Below are 18,054 nucleotides of genomic sequence, written 5' to 3'. Positions count from 1 at the left end.
CTCCATTTTGTCTTTACCTACTTGTCATACAGTCTAAATCATTTGGATTCCAAGACCAAGGAAAATGGAACCACAGCAATGTATTCACATCTTAAAAGAATCTCCTCAGAACAACACTGCCTGACTGAAAGAAAGGGCTGCTGCTGCTGCTGCTTCTGCTAAGTCGCTTCAGTCATGTCCGACTCTGTGTGACCCCATAGACGGCTGCCCACTAGGCTCCTCTGTCCCTGGGATTCTCCAGGCAAGAACACTGGAGTGGGTTGCCATTTCCTTCTCCAATGCATGAACGTGAAAACTGAAAATGAAGTCGCTCAGTCGTGCCCGACTCTGTGCAACCCCACGGACTGCAGCCTACCAGGCTCCTCCATCCATGGGATTTTCCAGGCAAGAGTACTGGAGTGGGGTGCCATTGCCTTCTCTGAAAGAAAGGGCTAGAGGAAATAAATTTTACCTTTCTATTTAATGTGTTAAAGGCAAATATTTAGACTTTGCACTCAGGAGAGAGACAGGAAGAGAGGGGACCAACCTTTACTCAGCACCTGTTCTTTGGTAAGCTCTTTAAAAAAAAGGACTTCCCCGGTGGCTCAGACAGTAAGGCATCTGTCTACAATGTGGGAGACGGGGGTTCGATCCTTGGGTTGGGAAGATCCCCTGGAGAAGGAAATGGTACCCCATTCCAGTACTATTGCCTAGAAAATCCCATGGACAGAGGACCCTGGTAGGCTGCAGGCCATGGGATCGCAAAGAGTTGGACATGACTGAGCGACTCCACTTTCTTTCTTTGATAAAAAAGGTACCACTCAGGGCATTTTACATTATTCCAACAAGGCAAAGTAGTATTAACTGCAAATCAAAAATGAAGGAGAAGTGCATAAAAGCTAAAAATCAGTGCCTCCATGATAGAATCAGAATCTGTTTGCTTAGCTGGTATCTACTGAGTAGTTACTAACTGCTACGTTTATGCTAAAAAAACTTCCTCTGTGTTAGTTTTTGCAGCAGTCCTATGCAGTAGTAACTAATGAAGAGACTGAGGCTACGCAGCTAACAAGTGGTAACACTGATACTTGTGCCCAGGTTCACTGTTATCAGAGTCCGTGCTGTGAGTCACTCAATTTTCCTTGTGAAATTCTGTACACCTTCCTGCTCACTGGAATAAAACTTAATAACCATGTATTTTAAGTCAACTCCAAATTATCTACCCGAAAAACAGGAGGAGTACCTTGGATGATATTAAATGATATCCTCAAAAACTTTTGTTTGGATTAGTAATGTACTTTGTGTACACATATCCAGAATGAGATGATATGGGGACCTCAGAAAAATAACAGAGGCATTCAGAATAATATTAAACCAAAGAATAGTTAACAACATAGCTAATTTAACAGTGTGGTTCCCCTGCTTAAAATCATTCCTTGTTTTTGTATCCTTGGTAAGAAAGCTCATCTCTTCTTATATTTAAACGAAGCCCCAAGCCAAACTGACCTGTTTCTCCCCTACCCACCTTTTGTGTTGTTTGTTTGTTTGTTTTGATTAGTCATAAGAAATAACAAAATGTTTTGGCTTTAAATATCTGCTAACCTAAAGAGATTTAAAAATTCTGTCAATATAAGACTTCATGATCTATTCTGCCTAATTATGTTGACTAAGTCACCGTAAGATTTGTCATAGGTAACATACTATAACCAACCCAAATAAAATTTTGAGTGAGCTCTAGGGAACATAAACAAATATAGATACTGGTAAATCTATGCTAGGGGATGTATTCTTAACTCTCAGTGTTAAATGATATCATACAGTAATCACAAAGGATTATTAACTATCTCCTACACTGTCCAAAGTCAGACAATAAATGGCTACTAAGGTGAAATAAGTATAATAAAACATCAGTTCAGTTCAGTCGCTCAATCGTGTCCAACTCTTTGCGACCCCAGGAATCACAGCACGCCAGGCCTCCCTGTCCATCACCAACTCCCAGAGTTCACCCAAACTCATGTGCATTAAGTTGGTGATGCCATCCAGCCATCTCATCCTCTGTTGTCCCCTTCTCCTCCTGCCCCCAATCCCTCCCAGTATCAGGGTCTTTTTCCAATGAGTCAACTCTTCGCATGAGGTGGCCGAAGTATTGGAGTTTCAGCTTTAGCATCAGTCCTTCCAACAAACACCCAGGACTGATCTCCTTTAGGATGGATTGGTTGGATCTCCTTGCAGTCCAAGGGACTCTCAAAAGTCTTCTCCAACATCACAGTTCAAAAGCATCAATTCTTCGGCGCTCAGCTTTCTTCACAGTCCAACTCTGACATCCATACATGACTACTGGAAAAACCATAGCCTTGACTAGACGGACCTTTGTTTGCAAAGTAATGTCTCTGCTTTTGAATACGCTATCTAGGTTGGTCATAACTTTCCTTCCAAGGAGTAAGCGTCTTTTAATTTCATGGCTGCAATCACCATCTGCAGTGATTTTTGAGCCCCCAAAAAATAAAGTCTGACACTGTTTCCACTGTTTCCCCATCTATTTCCCATAAAGTGATGGGACCAGATGCCATGATCTTCGTTTTCTGAATGTTGAGCTTTAAGCCAACTTTTTCATTCTCCACTTTCACTTTCATCAAGAGGCTTTTTAGTTCCTCTTCACTTTCTGCCATAAGGGTGGTGTCATCTGCATATCTGAGGTTATTGATATTTCTCCCAGAAATCTTGATTCCAGCTTGTGCTTCTTCCAGCCCAGCGTTTCTCATGATGTACTCGGCATATAAGTTAAATAAGCAGGGTGACAATATACAGCCTTGACGTACTCCTTTTCCTATTTGGAACCAGTCTGTTGTTCCATGTCCAGTTCTAACTGTTGCTTCCTGACCTGCATACAGATTTCTCAAGAGGCAGGTCAAGTGGTATTCCCATCTCTTTCAGAATTTTCCACAGTTTCTTGTGATCCACACAGTCAAAGGCTTTGGCATAGTCAATAAAGCAGAAATAGATGTTTTTCTGGAACTCTCTTGCTTTTTCTATGATGCAGTGGATGTTGGCAATTTGGTCTCTGGTTCCTCTGCCTGTTCTAAAACCAGCTTGAACATCTGGAAGTTCATGGTTCATGTATTGCTGAAGCCTGGCTTGGAGAATTTTGAGCATTACTTTACTAGCATGTGAGATGAGTGCAATTGTGCGGTAGTTTGAACATTCCTTGGCATTGCCTTTCTTTGGGATTGGAATGAACACTGACCTTTTCCAGTCCTGTGGCCACTGCTGAGTTTTCCAGCAGTGGGAGCAATTTGCTGGCATATTGAGTGCAGCACTTTCACAGCATCATCTTTCAGGATTTGAAATAGCTCAACTCGAATTCCATCACCTCCACTAGCTTTGTTCGTAGTGATGCTTTCTAAGGCCCACTTGACTTCACATTCCAGAGCGTCTGCCTCTAGGTGAGTGATCACACCATTGTGATTATCTGGGTCGTGAAGATCTTTTTTGTACAGTTCTGTGTATTCTTGCCACCTCTTCTTAATATCTTCTGCCAACAGAATGGGAAAGACTAGAGATCTCTTCAAGAAAATTAGAGACACCAAAGGAACATTTCATGCAAAGATGGGCTCGATAAAGGACAGAAATAATAAAACATGCTAGGTGTCAAATTGTGGAACTACAGAAGAATTGCAAAAGAGATTCCATGTTATAATTGAAAATATGATACAAATCAAATAGAAAACTGAATTCAGAAAGAATTTAATGTCACAATAAGGGATTTTGATAATTGCTTTAAAATTTTAGTGTTCAAATACAACAGTTCCTTGTAAAGGAATAAAGGCACATCACAACTATGCCTGATTTTTTTTTTATCAGTAGTAGGATAATCTCTTAGACTCAAGGTTTGAGATGTAAAACTTTCCTATTTTCTCCTCTGCCTCCTATTCATAATTTAAAATATAAGGATAATTTTACTGTCACATTTTCTCCTTTTTCACGACAAACTCAGCCACAGAACAAAATAACACTTACGCAGGACACCTACCTTACACCCAAAATGAGACTTGCTTCTCGCCTACTCATTTTCTGTTCAAATCCTCCTTTATAGTAGGATGAAAAGCTCTGAACAGGGAACAAATAGCGAGAAATGATTAGTTCCACGTATGAAGGGGCATGACCTCGACCCCACCACACAGCTGCAGTGGGAGTGACAGATTTTCCAGAAGTCAACCTGGAATTGTGGGGGGTAGGGCAGGAGAGCACTGGACAAGGAACCTGGGCATCACTCAAAGCACGTCAGCAATGGTTTCCACTTTCCAGTATGTCAATGTTCCTACACTGAAGGAATAAAAGAGACCGGTAGAAACAAAAGGCTTCAATTTTTTCTAAGCTCTACAGGGACTTTCTCAATGGATAACCTTGACCAAGTTACTGCTGAGATGACAGACATCTTTTTAACCTACAACACTGGCTGACTGAGAAAGAGGAGGAGAAACTGACAAAATAGAGAGGACATCAGGAGAGCAGACAGGAAGGCCAAGAGGGAGCAGAAGACTCCCTCTTGGATTGTAGGGTCAGTGTGGCTGGAGAGGCCCGAGCAGGGAGGAGAGGAGTGGCAGGGGAGGGGCTGAGGCCACGGGGAGGGCCCTGGAGGTCGGGAACGACCGGGGCTTTACTCTCAGGGGCAGGATGGCCAGAGCACTGGGCACCCAGATTTGACTTGGACGACTCCAGGGCTTCCCTGGAGACTCAGTGAGTAAGAATCCGCCTGCCAATGCAGGAGACAGGGCTTTGTCTCTGATCTGGGAAGATCCCACAGGCCATGGAGCAACCAAGTCCACAGGCCACAACTACTGAGGCTGTGCTCTAGGGCCCGGGAGCCACAACTACTGAGCACATGGCCACCACTAGTGAAGCCTGTGCACACTAGAGCCCATGCTCCCCAACACGAGAAGCCCACACAGCAACCAGAGAGCAGTCCCCACGTGCTGCATCTACAGAGAAGCCCACGCAGCAAGGAAGCCCCGCACAGCCAAAAATAGATGCATACATGAGATTAATTTAAAGGATTACTCTGCTGTGCGGAGACAGGTACAGAGTAGAGGCAGGAGACCAGTAAGAGGGCACAACCATAATCTAGGCAAGAGACAGGGGTGGTTTGGAGCAAACTGGTAGAAGAGGAAGAAGTCAGAGCCGTCAGATTTGGGGTGGATATGGAGAGCAGAAATGACCTTTGCTTGGACTGAATGTGGAATATGAGAAAAAGCAGGGAGAGATGACGCGGTAAACACTGCCGTGTTCAGCACAGGGCCCCCTTCAGCAGTAAGGCACTTGCTCCTCAGATCCCAGGGCTGCTTCTGGCAGACAGCACTCTGCTGTCAAACTCCAGCAAGGGCCTCTGCTGAAGAATGCCACGCCCCCTTCCCAGGGCAGCCTCTAGCTGATGACCGGCTGACCTCATGGTACAAACACTGGAGTTCTCCAGGGCTCAGTCTGTGAGCTCCTTTTCTATATTTACTTCCCAGGTGATGTCATTTAGTTTCATGGCCCCTTGCCACAACCTGGGACAACCACGATGAGTCACCTGAGAGTCAGAGCCCCCACCCTGTGCCCCCCACCGGCTGCCTCAACCCTTGCTAAGACTGCACTGCAGCCTAAATTATCCCTCCATCCTTCTTCCCTTTCTTGCCTTCTGGAGCTGTTGATCCTCAGAGCATTCTCTAATAAACTAACAGCTTGCTAATCTGTGTCTCATTCTGCTTTCCAGAGAACTTCAACTGCAAATGACTGCAAGGTTTCTGGCCTAAACTGCCAATTATTGACTTAGAGGAGGAATGGTTATTTGTTTTTTGTGGGTAATGGATATCAGGAGATTGGTTTTGGTTATATTAAGTTTCAGATGTCTACTATGTATGTTAAGTGGAGGAAATGTCTGACCTGGGGATAACATTGGGGAATTATGAGTACACAGGCGGTATTTAAAGCCATGAGACTAAACGAGATCACCTGGAGCCGGAGTGTAGCTAAGAAGTAGGAAGACTGAGCCCCAGAGACTGCAACATTCAGCAGCAGAGAAACGGAGGGGGTCAGTAACAGACACTGGGTAGGCCCGGCAGTGCGGGGGAGGAGAAGCAGGCGCCCAAAGTGACCAAGTGGAAACAGTTTCCAGGGCTTCTGACAGGCCAAATAGGAGCAGAGCTGAGGCTAGACCTCTGGATTTAACCTTTGCTGGATGGCATCACTGACTCGATGGACGTGGGTCTGGGTGAACTCCGGGAGTTGGTGACGGACAGGGAGGCCTGGCGTGCTGCGATTCATGGGGCTGCAAAGAGTCGGACACGACTGAGCGGCTGATCTGATCTGATCTGAAACCTAAGGCTAAGTGAAGGGACTGGGCATGAAGGTTTGATTAGAGTGAGTTTAGGAGAGAACAGGAAGAAAGGAATGGGAGACAGCAGAGAGACACAACTATTTTCAGGAGCTCTCAGAGAAAACTGTATGCGTGAACTCAACTTTACCAAGGAAGAACATACATACATGACTGAATGTGCACATGTTTCTAAAATGTGAACTCTTTCCTAAGGAATGATAAATAAGTATGTGCTTGCATAAAACAAAATCTGAATACCCCCTCAGTGTTATTTTGGGGTGGTGGAATTATGAATATTATTTTCTTCATGTTCATTTATACTTTCTAAATTTTCAACAATGAACATGGTTACTTATACAATTTTCTTTTTTAAAAGGACTAAATAAAGGAAACCAAGGAAATTACTAGAGTGTAAAAAGAGTCCCAGGGAGCCAGATCTGGTCATTTATATAACTTGTTCTTTTTGACCAGCTTGTCATAAATTTCCATTGGTAATAATCCCCTGACAATCCTTCAACAAATGCTTTAGCACCTAATATGTGCCAGGAACTTTTCAAATGAGGCAAGTGAAATTCTGTCCTTCACCACACAGTTGTTCCTCTGTCTGTGTACCAGTGCTGTGAGGAATATAAGGTACCACTCCAAACTCCAAGTAATTAACAATCTAGTAAGAAAACAAAAAACAATCTCCTCCTCCAAACTGGAAGGGAATCAAATCATTTAAGTACACATATTAACATGGACAAATTATGTATATATACACAAGCACACACACACAAACACAGCAATATATAAAAGAATAAGAGCTGCATAGGGAATATACATACAGGAGCAGGGCTCTAACAGAGGAAGAACAGCTGGCTTTAAGGTTTCCCTCAAGCAGCTAAAATTTCTACTAGATGCATACCTTACTCCCTAATATTTCTATGAGTATCTACCTTTGGGAGTTCCAAATTTTGAAGTGTTCAGCATACAATAAACACAAATTGATGTTATTTCATGAACTGCCATTTCCACTATATTCACAAAGTTCACTAAAGCGGCTATTACATCCAAACAAACTTTTTACTTTGTTTTTTTCCAGGTAGAAAAGGTGACTAAGACAAGGTTAAAATCTAGCATCTGGATGAGGCTCAGACCATAAATACTGACCTGCTTTAAAGTAAGTCAATCTGTAAGCACACAATCATCACGATCCTTCTGAAGGAACTAGATCATTTTTGAGGACAGACATTTAATATTTGGGGTTATATATAGAAAAGTAGACAGAAGACAAAATCATGCCTTCTAAACTCATATGGAGTTTAGGTTTTATATTACATAATTTTCCATTGAAATTGGAAGCCCTTTGAAGCTTACAAATATAACATACCAATACTGCATTACATTATTAGCTTATATAGAAATAGGCAGTGCAGAACTGTTTTCTGACAACATTGGTGGGTCAACAAAATGGTAAGATTCACAAAAAATGTGACTACAATAAGGAACAACTATATCAAACAGATGGAGTAGACAGTTACATTTTTCTAATAGAATTTCCAAGAACAGAAAGAGTGGGATTTATTCTGTTGTCTATTTGAAAGATACTCTGATCCTTACAAATTACTATTTGTATTATTTTACTCATAAAATATATAAATATATAAACAAAAGTCAAAATAATTTTCTTACTAAAATTAACATTGAATGCTATAGTGCTGCTGCTGCTGCTGCTAAGTCACTTCAGTCGTGTCCAACTCTGTGCGACCCCATAGACGGCAGCCCACCATGCTCCCCCGTCCCTGGGATTCTCCAGGCAAGAACACTGGAGTGGGTTGTCATTTCCTTCTCCAATGCATGAAAGTGAAAAGTGAAAGTGAAGTCGCTCAGTCGTGTCCGACTCTAGTGACCCCATGGAGTGCAGCCTACCAGGCAGCCTACTAGGCTTTTCCTCCTAGAAAATCCATGGGATTTTCTAGGCAAAAGTGCTGGAGTGGGGTGCCATTGCCTTCTCCACTGTAGTGCTATATATTATAAAAAATGATGTGAAATGAACCAAGTTAAATGAAAGTCTTCATTAGCTAATTTACTCAATCACTTGAAACATAACAGTCCTCCAAACAACCAGAAAAATACATCATTCCATAGTCTTAAGAGAAGAAATACTTTTTACATTTAACATAAAGTATAAACCTTAATTATATAGAATCATCTATTTGATTTATAGATCCACAGAAGGAGAGTTTTAATTAGTGTTATTTCCATGAATTTCACCTAACCATAAAAACAATTTAAGTCCAATTTTAAAAACTTGTATTCAAGTAAAAAGGCAAATTCACAAATAGAAAAATAAAAGCCTCAAAAAAAGATGAACGACTTGGGTTTTTCTCCAGAAAAAAATTAGGGGTAATTAGACAATAGCTGAGTCAATAAACACACATAAATACTTTAAAAAATTAAGTAAAAGGCTCTGATTCAAAATAGCAGACTGAATAATTAGTCTTTTACTTTGCAAAGGCTCTTTGAAATGAGAAATGAGATATTTTAAACAAGAAAAATCTACAATAGGCCTAGAAAACAAGAAATGGAACAAGTACCAAAGCAGAAAGTTCAAAGAAATCCTGAAAGGTTGAAAACAGGTAAGACTGCACTAAATATAGAAAAATCACAGCAACCCAATCACCAGAGGAAAGAAAGAAGAAAACACTAAATCCAGGCTCAACAAACACAAAACATAACTTCAGGATAATTAACTGAACCAGGACGGCAGACAGACCATTCCTAACTCCATTAGTACAGGGCATGAGGGCTGCCACCTGCCACCTCAGCCCTCGGGCCAAAAAAGAGAACCGTATGCCTATAATGCATCTTAGTGTACAGAGCAGGTCCCAAGGGAAGCAGAGAGGCTTAGCAACAGACAACGTTTCAGAACCCAGAGGGCTGAAGAGAGGGGCATTTATACCAAGGAGTAAAATTCACACAATACTCAACCACTCCTGGGTTCTGCAGGTTCCCAGACAGCCTCTGGGCTTCTTGCTTCCAACGAGATGTGACTGTGGACATAACCCACCTCGGTGCTCATAGCACACTGCCAATCCTCTCATTCAATTAAACTGTTGAAGCCAATCTACCAAACTGCTGAAAGAGGCCACGAATATGAGTTCCAGGAGCAGAGACACATTGGAAGGAAAAAACCTAAGAGGATCTTACAGAACAAACAGCTGTATATGTAAAGAGGGAAAGAAACAAACTCTCCAAACATTCCATGTGAAAGAAACTATTCTAGGCAACATTCCAGAAAAATGGGGCCGAGGGAAGTATGAGAAAAAGAAAGATGAGATATAAGAACAAACTGATGTTAAAGAATAGAAGGAGCAAATACACTTTGAGAAAAAATGAAGAGAGAGCCCATAGGAACCTGAGTCGAACCTTCTCCTTTGAGTGACAGGAATTAGTGACAGGAATTTATTGGCGCGTGACTGCAGTCCCTATCTGTTAGTAGCTGGTTCAATAATGAACAGAGTTATAAAATCAAAACACTGGAAATGCCAAGCTTATGAACTTGGCTTTCTGAGATCAATGTCAAGGGAAAGTATGCATATTTTTCATTCTTCAATTTCCCTGGAACAATTAATGTTTAAAGAATTACTTTTAAAAACTAATATCTTCACTGAGGTTTAATTACGATGATGATAGATACTCCAAGAGGCTTCACTGCAAACTGGATGAGTAGTACTTTGTGGAAAAGAGGCCAGAAGAAAGCCACTTGTCTTAACTTGAAGCCCACAGAGGGAAGGGGAAAGGGGGGCCGGGTGTGTGTGTGCATCCCTTTCCTCTTATTAAGAAATGCTGGGGCCGCCTTTCAGGATACCCATGACGGTCTCTTAAACTAGGCCACCTTATCTGTGAGCCTCCACAGAGCAGTGAAACGTTTCTCATTTTCTTTCTCTCCCTTCCTTTACAACATTAAATAATATAATTCTACAAAACATGACTCTTTTTATAAGTCTGTCTACTGAAGATCATCAAACAGGAGAGAAATGATTTCTGAAAGTCTCCCAATTTACTATACATAAACATGTAGCCGTAAAGGATGAGATGGTTAGATAGCATCACTGACTCAATGGACATGAATGTGAGACTCTTCGGGAAATAGTGGAGGACACAGGAGCCTGGTGTGCTGCAGTCCCTGGGGTTGCAAAGAGTCGGATACCACTTAGGGACTGGACAACAACAAACGTGGAAAAACACTTAAACATTTACGTCACTATTTCCAGGCATACTGCTCTATTTCCACTGACCATCACCTAGTCCCTGGACTGTCTCAATGCCCTTTCAACACATTTCACAGCTTCTCCTCTGGCTTATTCTAGTCTGTTGCCCTCCTGCTCATAACCTTCCAAAGGCTTTCCATCAGACTTAAAATCTGCAGTCCTTGTCACAGTCGATTTGGCCCTAAGTGATGTGGGCCCAAATGACCACTATTCCTTCCACACACTCATACTGGAGTTACTCCTACTGCTAAACTCATTCCCACCTCAGGATCTCTGCAGCATTCCCACCACCTAGGAAGCTCTTCAGATGTTCACATGGTCTGTTCCCTTGTCAGAGAGACCTTCCCTAACCTATCTAACACAGACTCTTCTCTGCTGTTAAAAAATCAACCTCTTACTCTGATTTGGGTGGCCCAGTGGTAAAGATTCCACCTGCAATGCAGGAGACACAGGAGACGCAGGTTTGATTCCTGAGTCAGGAAGATCCCCTGGAGGAGGAAATGGCAACTCGCTCCAGTATTTTTGCCTGGAAAATTCCACGGACAAAAAGGAGCCTGGTGGGCTACAGTCCATGGGGTTGCAAAGAGTCGGACAATTGAAGTGACTAGGATGCATGCACCCTGATTTAGTTTTTTAAAGAAAACTAAACTTCTAACTTCAATACCTCTACATATTATATTATTATATATCTTGCTGCTGCTGCTAAGTCGCTTCAGTCGTGTCCGACTCTGTGCGACCCCACGGACTGCAGCCTACCAGGCTCCCCCGTCCCTGGGATTCTCCAGGCAAGAACACTGGAGTGGGTTGCCATTTCCTTCTTCAATGCATGAAAGTGAAAAGTGAAAGTGAAGTTGCTCAGTCGTGTCCGACTCTTAGCGACCCCATGGACTGCAGCCTACCAGGCTCCTCCGTCCATGGGATTTTCCAGGCAACAGTACTGGAGTGGGGTGCCATTGCCTTCTCCCATTATACATCTTACTTATCTGTTAATTGTCTCCACTAAAAAGTAAACTAGAGGGCAGTGTCTTTATCTGGTTCATGACCACCTCGCACTCCCCACAATTGCGTCTAGTATGGAGCAGGTGCTTCCCTGTGGCTCAGCTGGTAAAGACTCTGCCTGCAGTGCGGGAGACCTGGGTTTGATCCTGGATTGGGAAGGTTCCCTGGAGAAGGGAAAGGCTACCCACTCCAGTGTTCTGGCCTGGAGAATTCCATGGACTGTACAGTCCATGGGGTTGCAAAGAGTCGGACATGATTGAGCAACTTCCACTTTCACGCAGTAGGTGCTTAATGAACATTTGTTGAATGAATGCTATTAGTAAATACCGATTAATACTTAAGATGAAATATAAACAGGAAAGCAGAAGATAAACACATGCTCCTTCTAATCACAGACATGCATTTTCAATCGGCAAAATCACTTATAGTTCTTTCGTCCCTGAGTTTAATTATCTGTCCACTTGTCATCCTTTTAAAGTATGGTTATTGTTCATAACTAAGCCTCAGGGGCCTATAATGCCTTTGCTGAAACAAGTCACTCATTCTCAAATTGCTGTAAGCCAAGCTGATGTATCCCAGATCTTCTGTTTCCCAGAAGTCAGTGTTAATGCTGCATTGCTTCCGTGAGCTTTCTGGGCATGGTCTCCAGGCGTCACAAACCCCAGCTCACTAGGCTATATAGCTTCTTAGATACCTACTACCATTCATTCTTCACTTAGATTCCACTCAGCAGAGTAGCCGTGATGCTGGTAGATGGATGTATAAGCTCTATAGGGTTTCAAAGTTGGAATCATATAATTTCAAGTTTGAGACAGCCAGGTGTGGTGGTACAAGGAAGCTAGTTTCAAATTTCAAGATGAAATAAATTTGGGGGTATACTCCATCTGGACAGGGACCATGTCTGTTTTGTTCACCGGCTATGCCCAGGCCCTGGCACAGGACAATCACTGAATGAATAAATGAACACTAATTAAACAAGGAAAGTAAATTATCTCAGAGTTGATGTAATACTACTAAAAGGAATATAGTAATTAGCAAAGTCAGGAATAAGCATAGATATAATATGCCCAGGAAACTTCAAAGTAAGTTTAGATTTCTAACTAAACTATTTTTTTTAACTTACAGGAGTTGAAATCTTCTTCGCAGTTTCTGTGATTACTTGTCCTAGAGGTTTCCAGATCTGAAATGCGTAGCGACCTAAATATAATAGTAACAGGAATAAAGGCAAATACATTTTCTGTAATGAAAGCCAATACCCACAAGGTGCTCACCATAGCAGTTATTTATAGTCTACTTTATATATGTTAAATAACTATTTCAAAACCTACCAGAAAGACAAGTCATTTTTTCAAACTTCTAATTTGTTAAATGGAGGACAGATTTCATTTTAATTACTCCAATTAAAAAAAAACAATTCTATTGCTTCTCACAATGATAATCACTTTGAAATATATAGAAAACAAGTCATGTTTATGATCTATACAACACAGGACTGCTTTTAATGAAGTTACCGCTAAAGTAATAAAGCAATTACGTAGGAAATATTTATAAAGAATGTGTTTACTATCAATTCCTCACAGAGGATAACCAAAAGCTTCTTTTATTTTAGTGCTTTTCTTTCTTAGTCACCCTAATTTCAAAACCCCTCTGAGACTAGACAACTAAGAATCAATAGCAAAACAGGTCCTAACCAGTTTTGAGGGCACAGAACAGGAATAAAATATCATCAGGCCAATCAGACTGTGTGTCCTAACCAGACTGTGTGTCTACTAATACTAGTGTCTCTTTTCTAAAAGCTACGATCCTCTTAAGTTTCTAACCACGTTATTTGCAAATTAAGATTTCTACTGGGAAAATTCAACTACATAGATTTCTTATAACAAGTTATCTGTCTAAATATACTGTTATTCCTGTTCAGACAACATGCTATAGTGAAAAATAAAGGATGCTAGTTAGACCTAGGAAGATGTGAAGTAGTCAACCTAAGTAGGAGACAAAAAGCTCTTGAAACCAAGGAGAACGTTAAAGTAAAATTAAAAAAGCTGAAACCCTAACTCGTCTAAATCTCTTATCACATAGAGATCAACTTTCATTTGATTCTTCAATAGTATAAAATATGGCTTTTCAATTCAGTTCAGTCGCTCAATCGTGTCCAACTCTTTGCAACCCCATGGACTGCAGCACACCAGGCTTCCCTGTCCATCACCAACTCCCAGAGCTTGCTCAAACTCATGTCCATGGCTTTTAAAGTGTCTCAAAATTACTTGAAAACCACAGTCATGCAATCTTGATGTAAAAAAGCAATCAAAGGCTTCAAGAACTGACATTTGGACATTTACTTTAACCATAAAAGAGAAGACAAAGTTCTAACAGTCTAGGAATACTTTTCTTCTAAATTCTACACTTTCGTTGTAGTTGACTATGAAAAAGAAATGCCTGCTATTTAATATTCTACTTAGTAAAATGAATTTGGCAACAGTGTAATATGTATGCAGTACATATACCAATGCTTCTCATTTTAGAAAGAAGACCTTGGCAAAAGCATATCTTTCTCTAATTTCAAATAAAAATCTTACATTTGAATTTGAACTATGCCTATTCTTATTTTACATTCAAATATAAGATTTTTATTTGAAATGAGAAAGACATGCTTTCAGAAAACTAAGATCATGGCATCCAGTCCTATGACTTCATGGCAAATAGATGGGGAAATAATGGAAACAGTGAGAGGCTTTATTCTTTTGGGCTCCAAAATCACTGCAGATGGTGACTGCAGCCATGAAATTAAAAGATGCTTGCTCCTTGGAAGAAAATCTATGACCAACCTAGACATATTAAAAAGCAAAGACATTACTTTGCCAACAAAGGTCCGTCTAGTTAAAACTATGGTTTTTCTAGTAGTCATGTATAGATATGAGAATTGGACTATAAAGAAAGCTGAGTGCCAAAGAAATGATGCTTTTGAACTGTGGTGTTGGAGAAGACTCTTGAAAGTCCCTTGGACTGCAAGGAGATCCAACCAGTCCATCCTAAAGGAGATCAGTGCTGGGTGTTCATTGGAAGGACTGATGCTGAAGCTGAAACTCCAATACTTTGGCCACCTGTTGCGAAGAACTGACTCATTGGAAAAGACCCTGATGCTGAGAAAGATTGAAGGTGCAAGGAAAAGGGGATGACAGAGGATGAGATGGTTGGATGGCATCACCGACTTGATGGACATGAGTTTGAGCAAGCTCCGGGAGCTGGTGATGGACAGGGAGGGCTGGCGTGCTGCAGTCTATGGGGTCACAAAGAGTCAGACCCAACTGAGCAACTGAACTGAACTGATGCCTGTTCTGCCATAGCAATTAATACTAAAATTATTTTATGTTTATGGGCAAGTCTGTCAAAATTCCTTTTCAGACATGATACTCTTCACATGAAACCTCCATAAGTAGTTAACTATAGTTACATAACGAGACATAAGACTTTGATGGTATAAGAACCAAGAAAAACTGAACCACTGATCGTCCTGTTTTTAAAGTTCTCACTGGTAAGGTGTTTTAAATAGAGCTGTGTGCAATTAAATATTATGTAAAACAGAATAAAATCTTTTAAGTCTCTTTTCCTATTGGATGTCACTGTATATAACCACAATAGAATGTATTAATAGCTCCACCTACAAAGAAGATCCAATTAATACGATCAAACCCATGGCCCTTAGGAGACACAAAAGCTAACTGAAAAATGTAAATCTTTATCAACAAAGAAATGCTCTCAGATGAACATTTAATTAGAGAATAGCTATGTAATTTAAAATTATAAATTAATGACTGGAAGCAATAGCAATTTTACTTTAAATCTTTATAACTATTCTTTCTAAAAAGATTTTTGGCAGTTAAAGAAATCCTCCTGGGTTTCCAAAGAAATTACACCAATACATTAAGTTGAGTAATAAACACACTACCAAGGCTAACTAGCTCATCAGAAAGAACTGACAGAAAATGTATAAACTTATCTGCAAGAAAAAAATAAATATGGGCGTACAGAAGAGCCCCATATCACTTATACTGCTTCACATTAAAGTTTATTTTTTAACAGTATACTATAGCTCACACTAAAAAAATGTCAGGAAGATCAATTATTACAGGGGCTAGTTTCCCAAACTTTGGTAGCATTAATTTCCTTCACCACAAAGTTTATCTATACTGACAAATGTTCACAGACTATGAACGCTGTCAAGAACGGGAATGTATGTCTTAAAACCAAAAACCTCAGAAAACTGAGAGTCTTCTCAAAATTCACTAAAAGCTATTTGGAAATATTTCTCCTACAACATTTATTGATATGTATCCTTTATTTATCTTACCTGCAAAGCCAAGAGCTGCAATACCCAGCCCCACAGCTATCAAACTTCTTGCCTACAGAGGAAAAAAATGATTATCATTTACAGTGCTACATATGAGTTTTTAAAGTAAATCATTTAAAATAATGAGAACAATTATGTTAAATATCACATTTTCTTCAAGCTCTGCTCTGTAGAAGGTTTAAATATCTGCAGTGTCTATGAGATTCTATCTCCTACACATTATATTGGCTGATTTTCAGTGAACTAATTTTAGACTTCATTCAATTTCCATGTATTTGACTTCATTCTGACCAAGAGCTTTTATGTTACTTGTTGCTAAAATGTTTTCTATAGACTATTCTTAACAGTGGGTCTAGTGTATTTATCTTCCATAAATATAAAAGGCAAATATTTCCTCCTCCTTTACATATGTGAGGCACAAATGGACTCCGCTCTATTTAAAAATTTGATAAAATATGATATCCAAGTGTAGCCAAGAAGCCAAATTGTGGAAAATTAGTAAAAGTGATGAAAAGCTTAATAACTAGCTTATTTCTACCTTCCTAGACCAAGGTAAAACTTTTAAAATAAGAGCGAAAAATCCAGAGTCTAAAAATATGAGCTCATCCAGATAAATTCTGAATTAAGTATACACTCCATATTATTCTCTGCTTTTCTCCTTAACCACCTGGGGAAAATATTTAAGTCACAACAGAAAAAGGTTTTAGGTAGCAAAGATCAATGGATGCCCCCAAGATCCATTCTCCCTTTCTTCTACAGGATCAAAAATTCTTATTTTTAGCCAGACACATATTTCCAAGAGTCCCTTAGGCTTAGGTACAGCACTGTTTAGTAAATGTTGGCTTATAGGATATAAGCAGAGCAGTGCGTGCAGCATCTGCGAAGTCTTTCAGGGGGCGGGGGAATGTCCCTCCCCTGCTCCATTCCTCCTTCCTACTGGCTGCGATATAGACATTATACCAGAAGCCGCCGTGTCGGACAAGGAAGGAGGAAAAATGAGGTGGAAGGACACTGGTCTGGACAATCATGGAGCTGCCAGTGCCCCTGGATAGCCTCTATTTATAAGAGACAAAAATAAAATTCTGGCTTCCTAAGATACTACTCATATTTTCGGTTTTCAGGTATCTGCAGCCAAATCAAAATTTTGATGGGGTCATAATTGAAGAGAGACACTATAGAAATGATTTTGTCTGATTAGTGGTGAGAGAGGCAAATCCGTCACATCCAGCAAAGACTAAGAATAGCTACAACAATCTCACCAGTGGACAGGAATGGATTCATTTCACATCAGTGCAGAAGTCAAAAAATGGAGGTTGAGACTGGAAGGACAGTAAAACCAAAAAGCCCTACAGCTATTAGTTTTCAAGTTCTGTAAGGGAATGCAAGTCTTAGGAAATTAAACCCCTAAATATTCAACAAGAGACTCTAAAAGGATAAACATCAGGACACAAAGGCCAACCATATGAAGGTGCTCTAACTTTAACACCCAGTAGGGCTCTCTTTGGAGAAGGGCACAGCAAACCCACTCCAGTATTCTTGCCTGAAGAATCCCATGGACAGAGGGGCCTGGTGGACTACAATCCATAGGCTCGCAAAGAGTCGGACACGACCAAAGCAACTGAGCACTCATGCACGCAACGCTCTCTGAGAAATCTAGAGCTCTTTATAGACAAGATGAAGAAAGTTCATCTAGGTTTCTTCAGTTCCAGTTTTAAGATGCACCTTCTCACTGGGCAGAGCACTGGGACAATCTCAGGGAAGGAAGATTCTTTCTCTGGTAGAGGTCAAGCCTAGAGCTAGCTAGCCAGAGGGGCCAAACAGTCTTCAAGGTTCCCTTTAGGTTAAGTGAAAGTGAAAGTCGCTCAGTCGTGTCTGAGTCTTTGCGACCCCATGGACTATACAGTCCATGGAATTCTCCAGGCCAGAATACTGGAGTGGGTAGCCCTTCCCTTCTCCAGGGGATCTTCCCAACCCAGGATCGAACCCAGGTCTCCTGCATTGCAGGCAGATTCTTTACCAACTGAGCCACAAGGGAAGCCCTCCCTTCAGGCTGCCTAGACTTAATTACTCCTGAAACTGAAGGGAGATGTGTATTGGCTTAAAGAAGATGTTCTGGGTTG

General features: G+C 40.8%; 1 protein-coding gene across 5 annotated transcripts in view; it reads right to left on the bottom strand.

The window, feature by feature from the left end:
• DNAJC15 (DnaJ heat shock protein family (Hsp40) member C15) overlaps positions 1-18,054 on the bottom strand; it is an 84,014-nt gene that overhangs the window by 35,001 nt on the left and 30,959 nt on the right. For 2 of the 5 annotated variants that reach the window (XM_086328849.1, XM_086328850.1), the window contains exons 2-4: positions 15,935-15,986; positions 12,710-12,783; positions 4,007-4,083 (exon numbers count right to left, since the gene is read on the bottom strand). In XM_086328849.1, the coding sequence (XP_086184975.1) occupies positions 4,007-4,083; positions 12,710-12,783; positions 15,935-15,986 (203 nt within the window). Of the gene's footprint in view, positions 1-1,415; positions 3,509-4,006; positions 4,084-12,709; positions 12,784-15,934; positions 15,987-18,054 lie in introns of those variants that run through there. The other 3 variants (XM_086328852.1, XM_086328853.1, XM_086328851.1) reach the window with 2 other exon arrangements.

The sequence above is a fragment of the Bos grunniens genome, chromosome 12, assembly GCF_055505025.1.
Source record: "Bos grunniens cultivar Pamir isolate PY7600 chromosome 12, Bosgru_T2T1.0, whole genome shotgun sequence".
NCBI lineage: Eukaryota > Metazoa > Chordata > Mammalia > Artiodactyla > Bovidae > Bos > Bos grunniens.
This window is presented reverse-complemented; position numbering and strand designations above follow the sequence as displayed.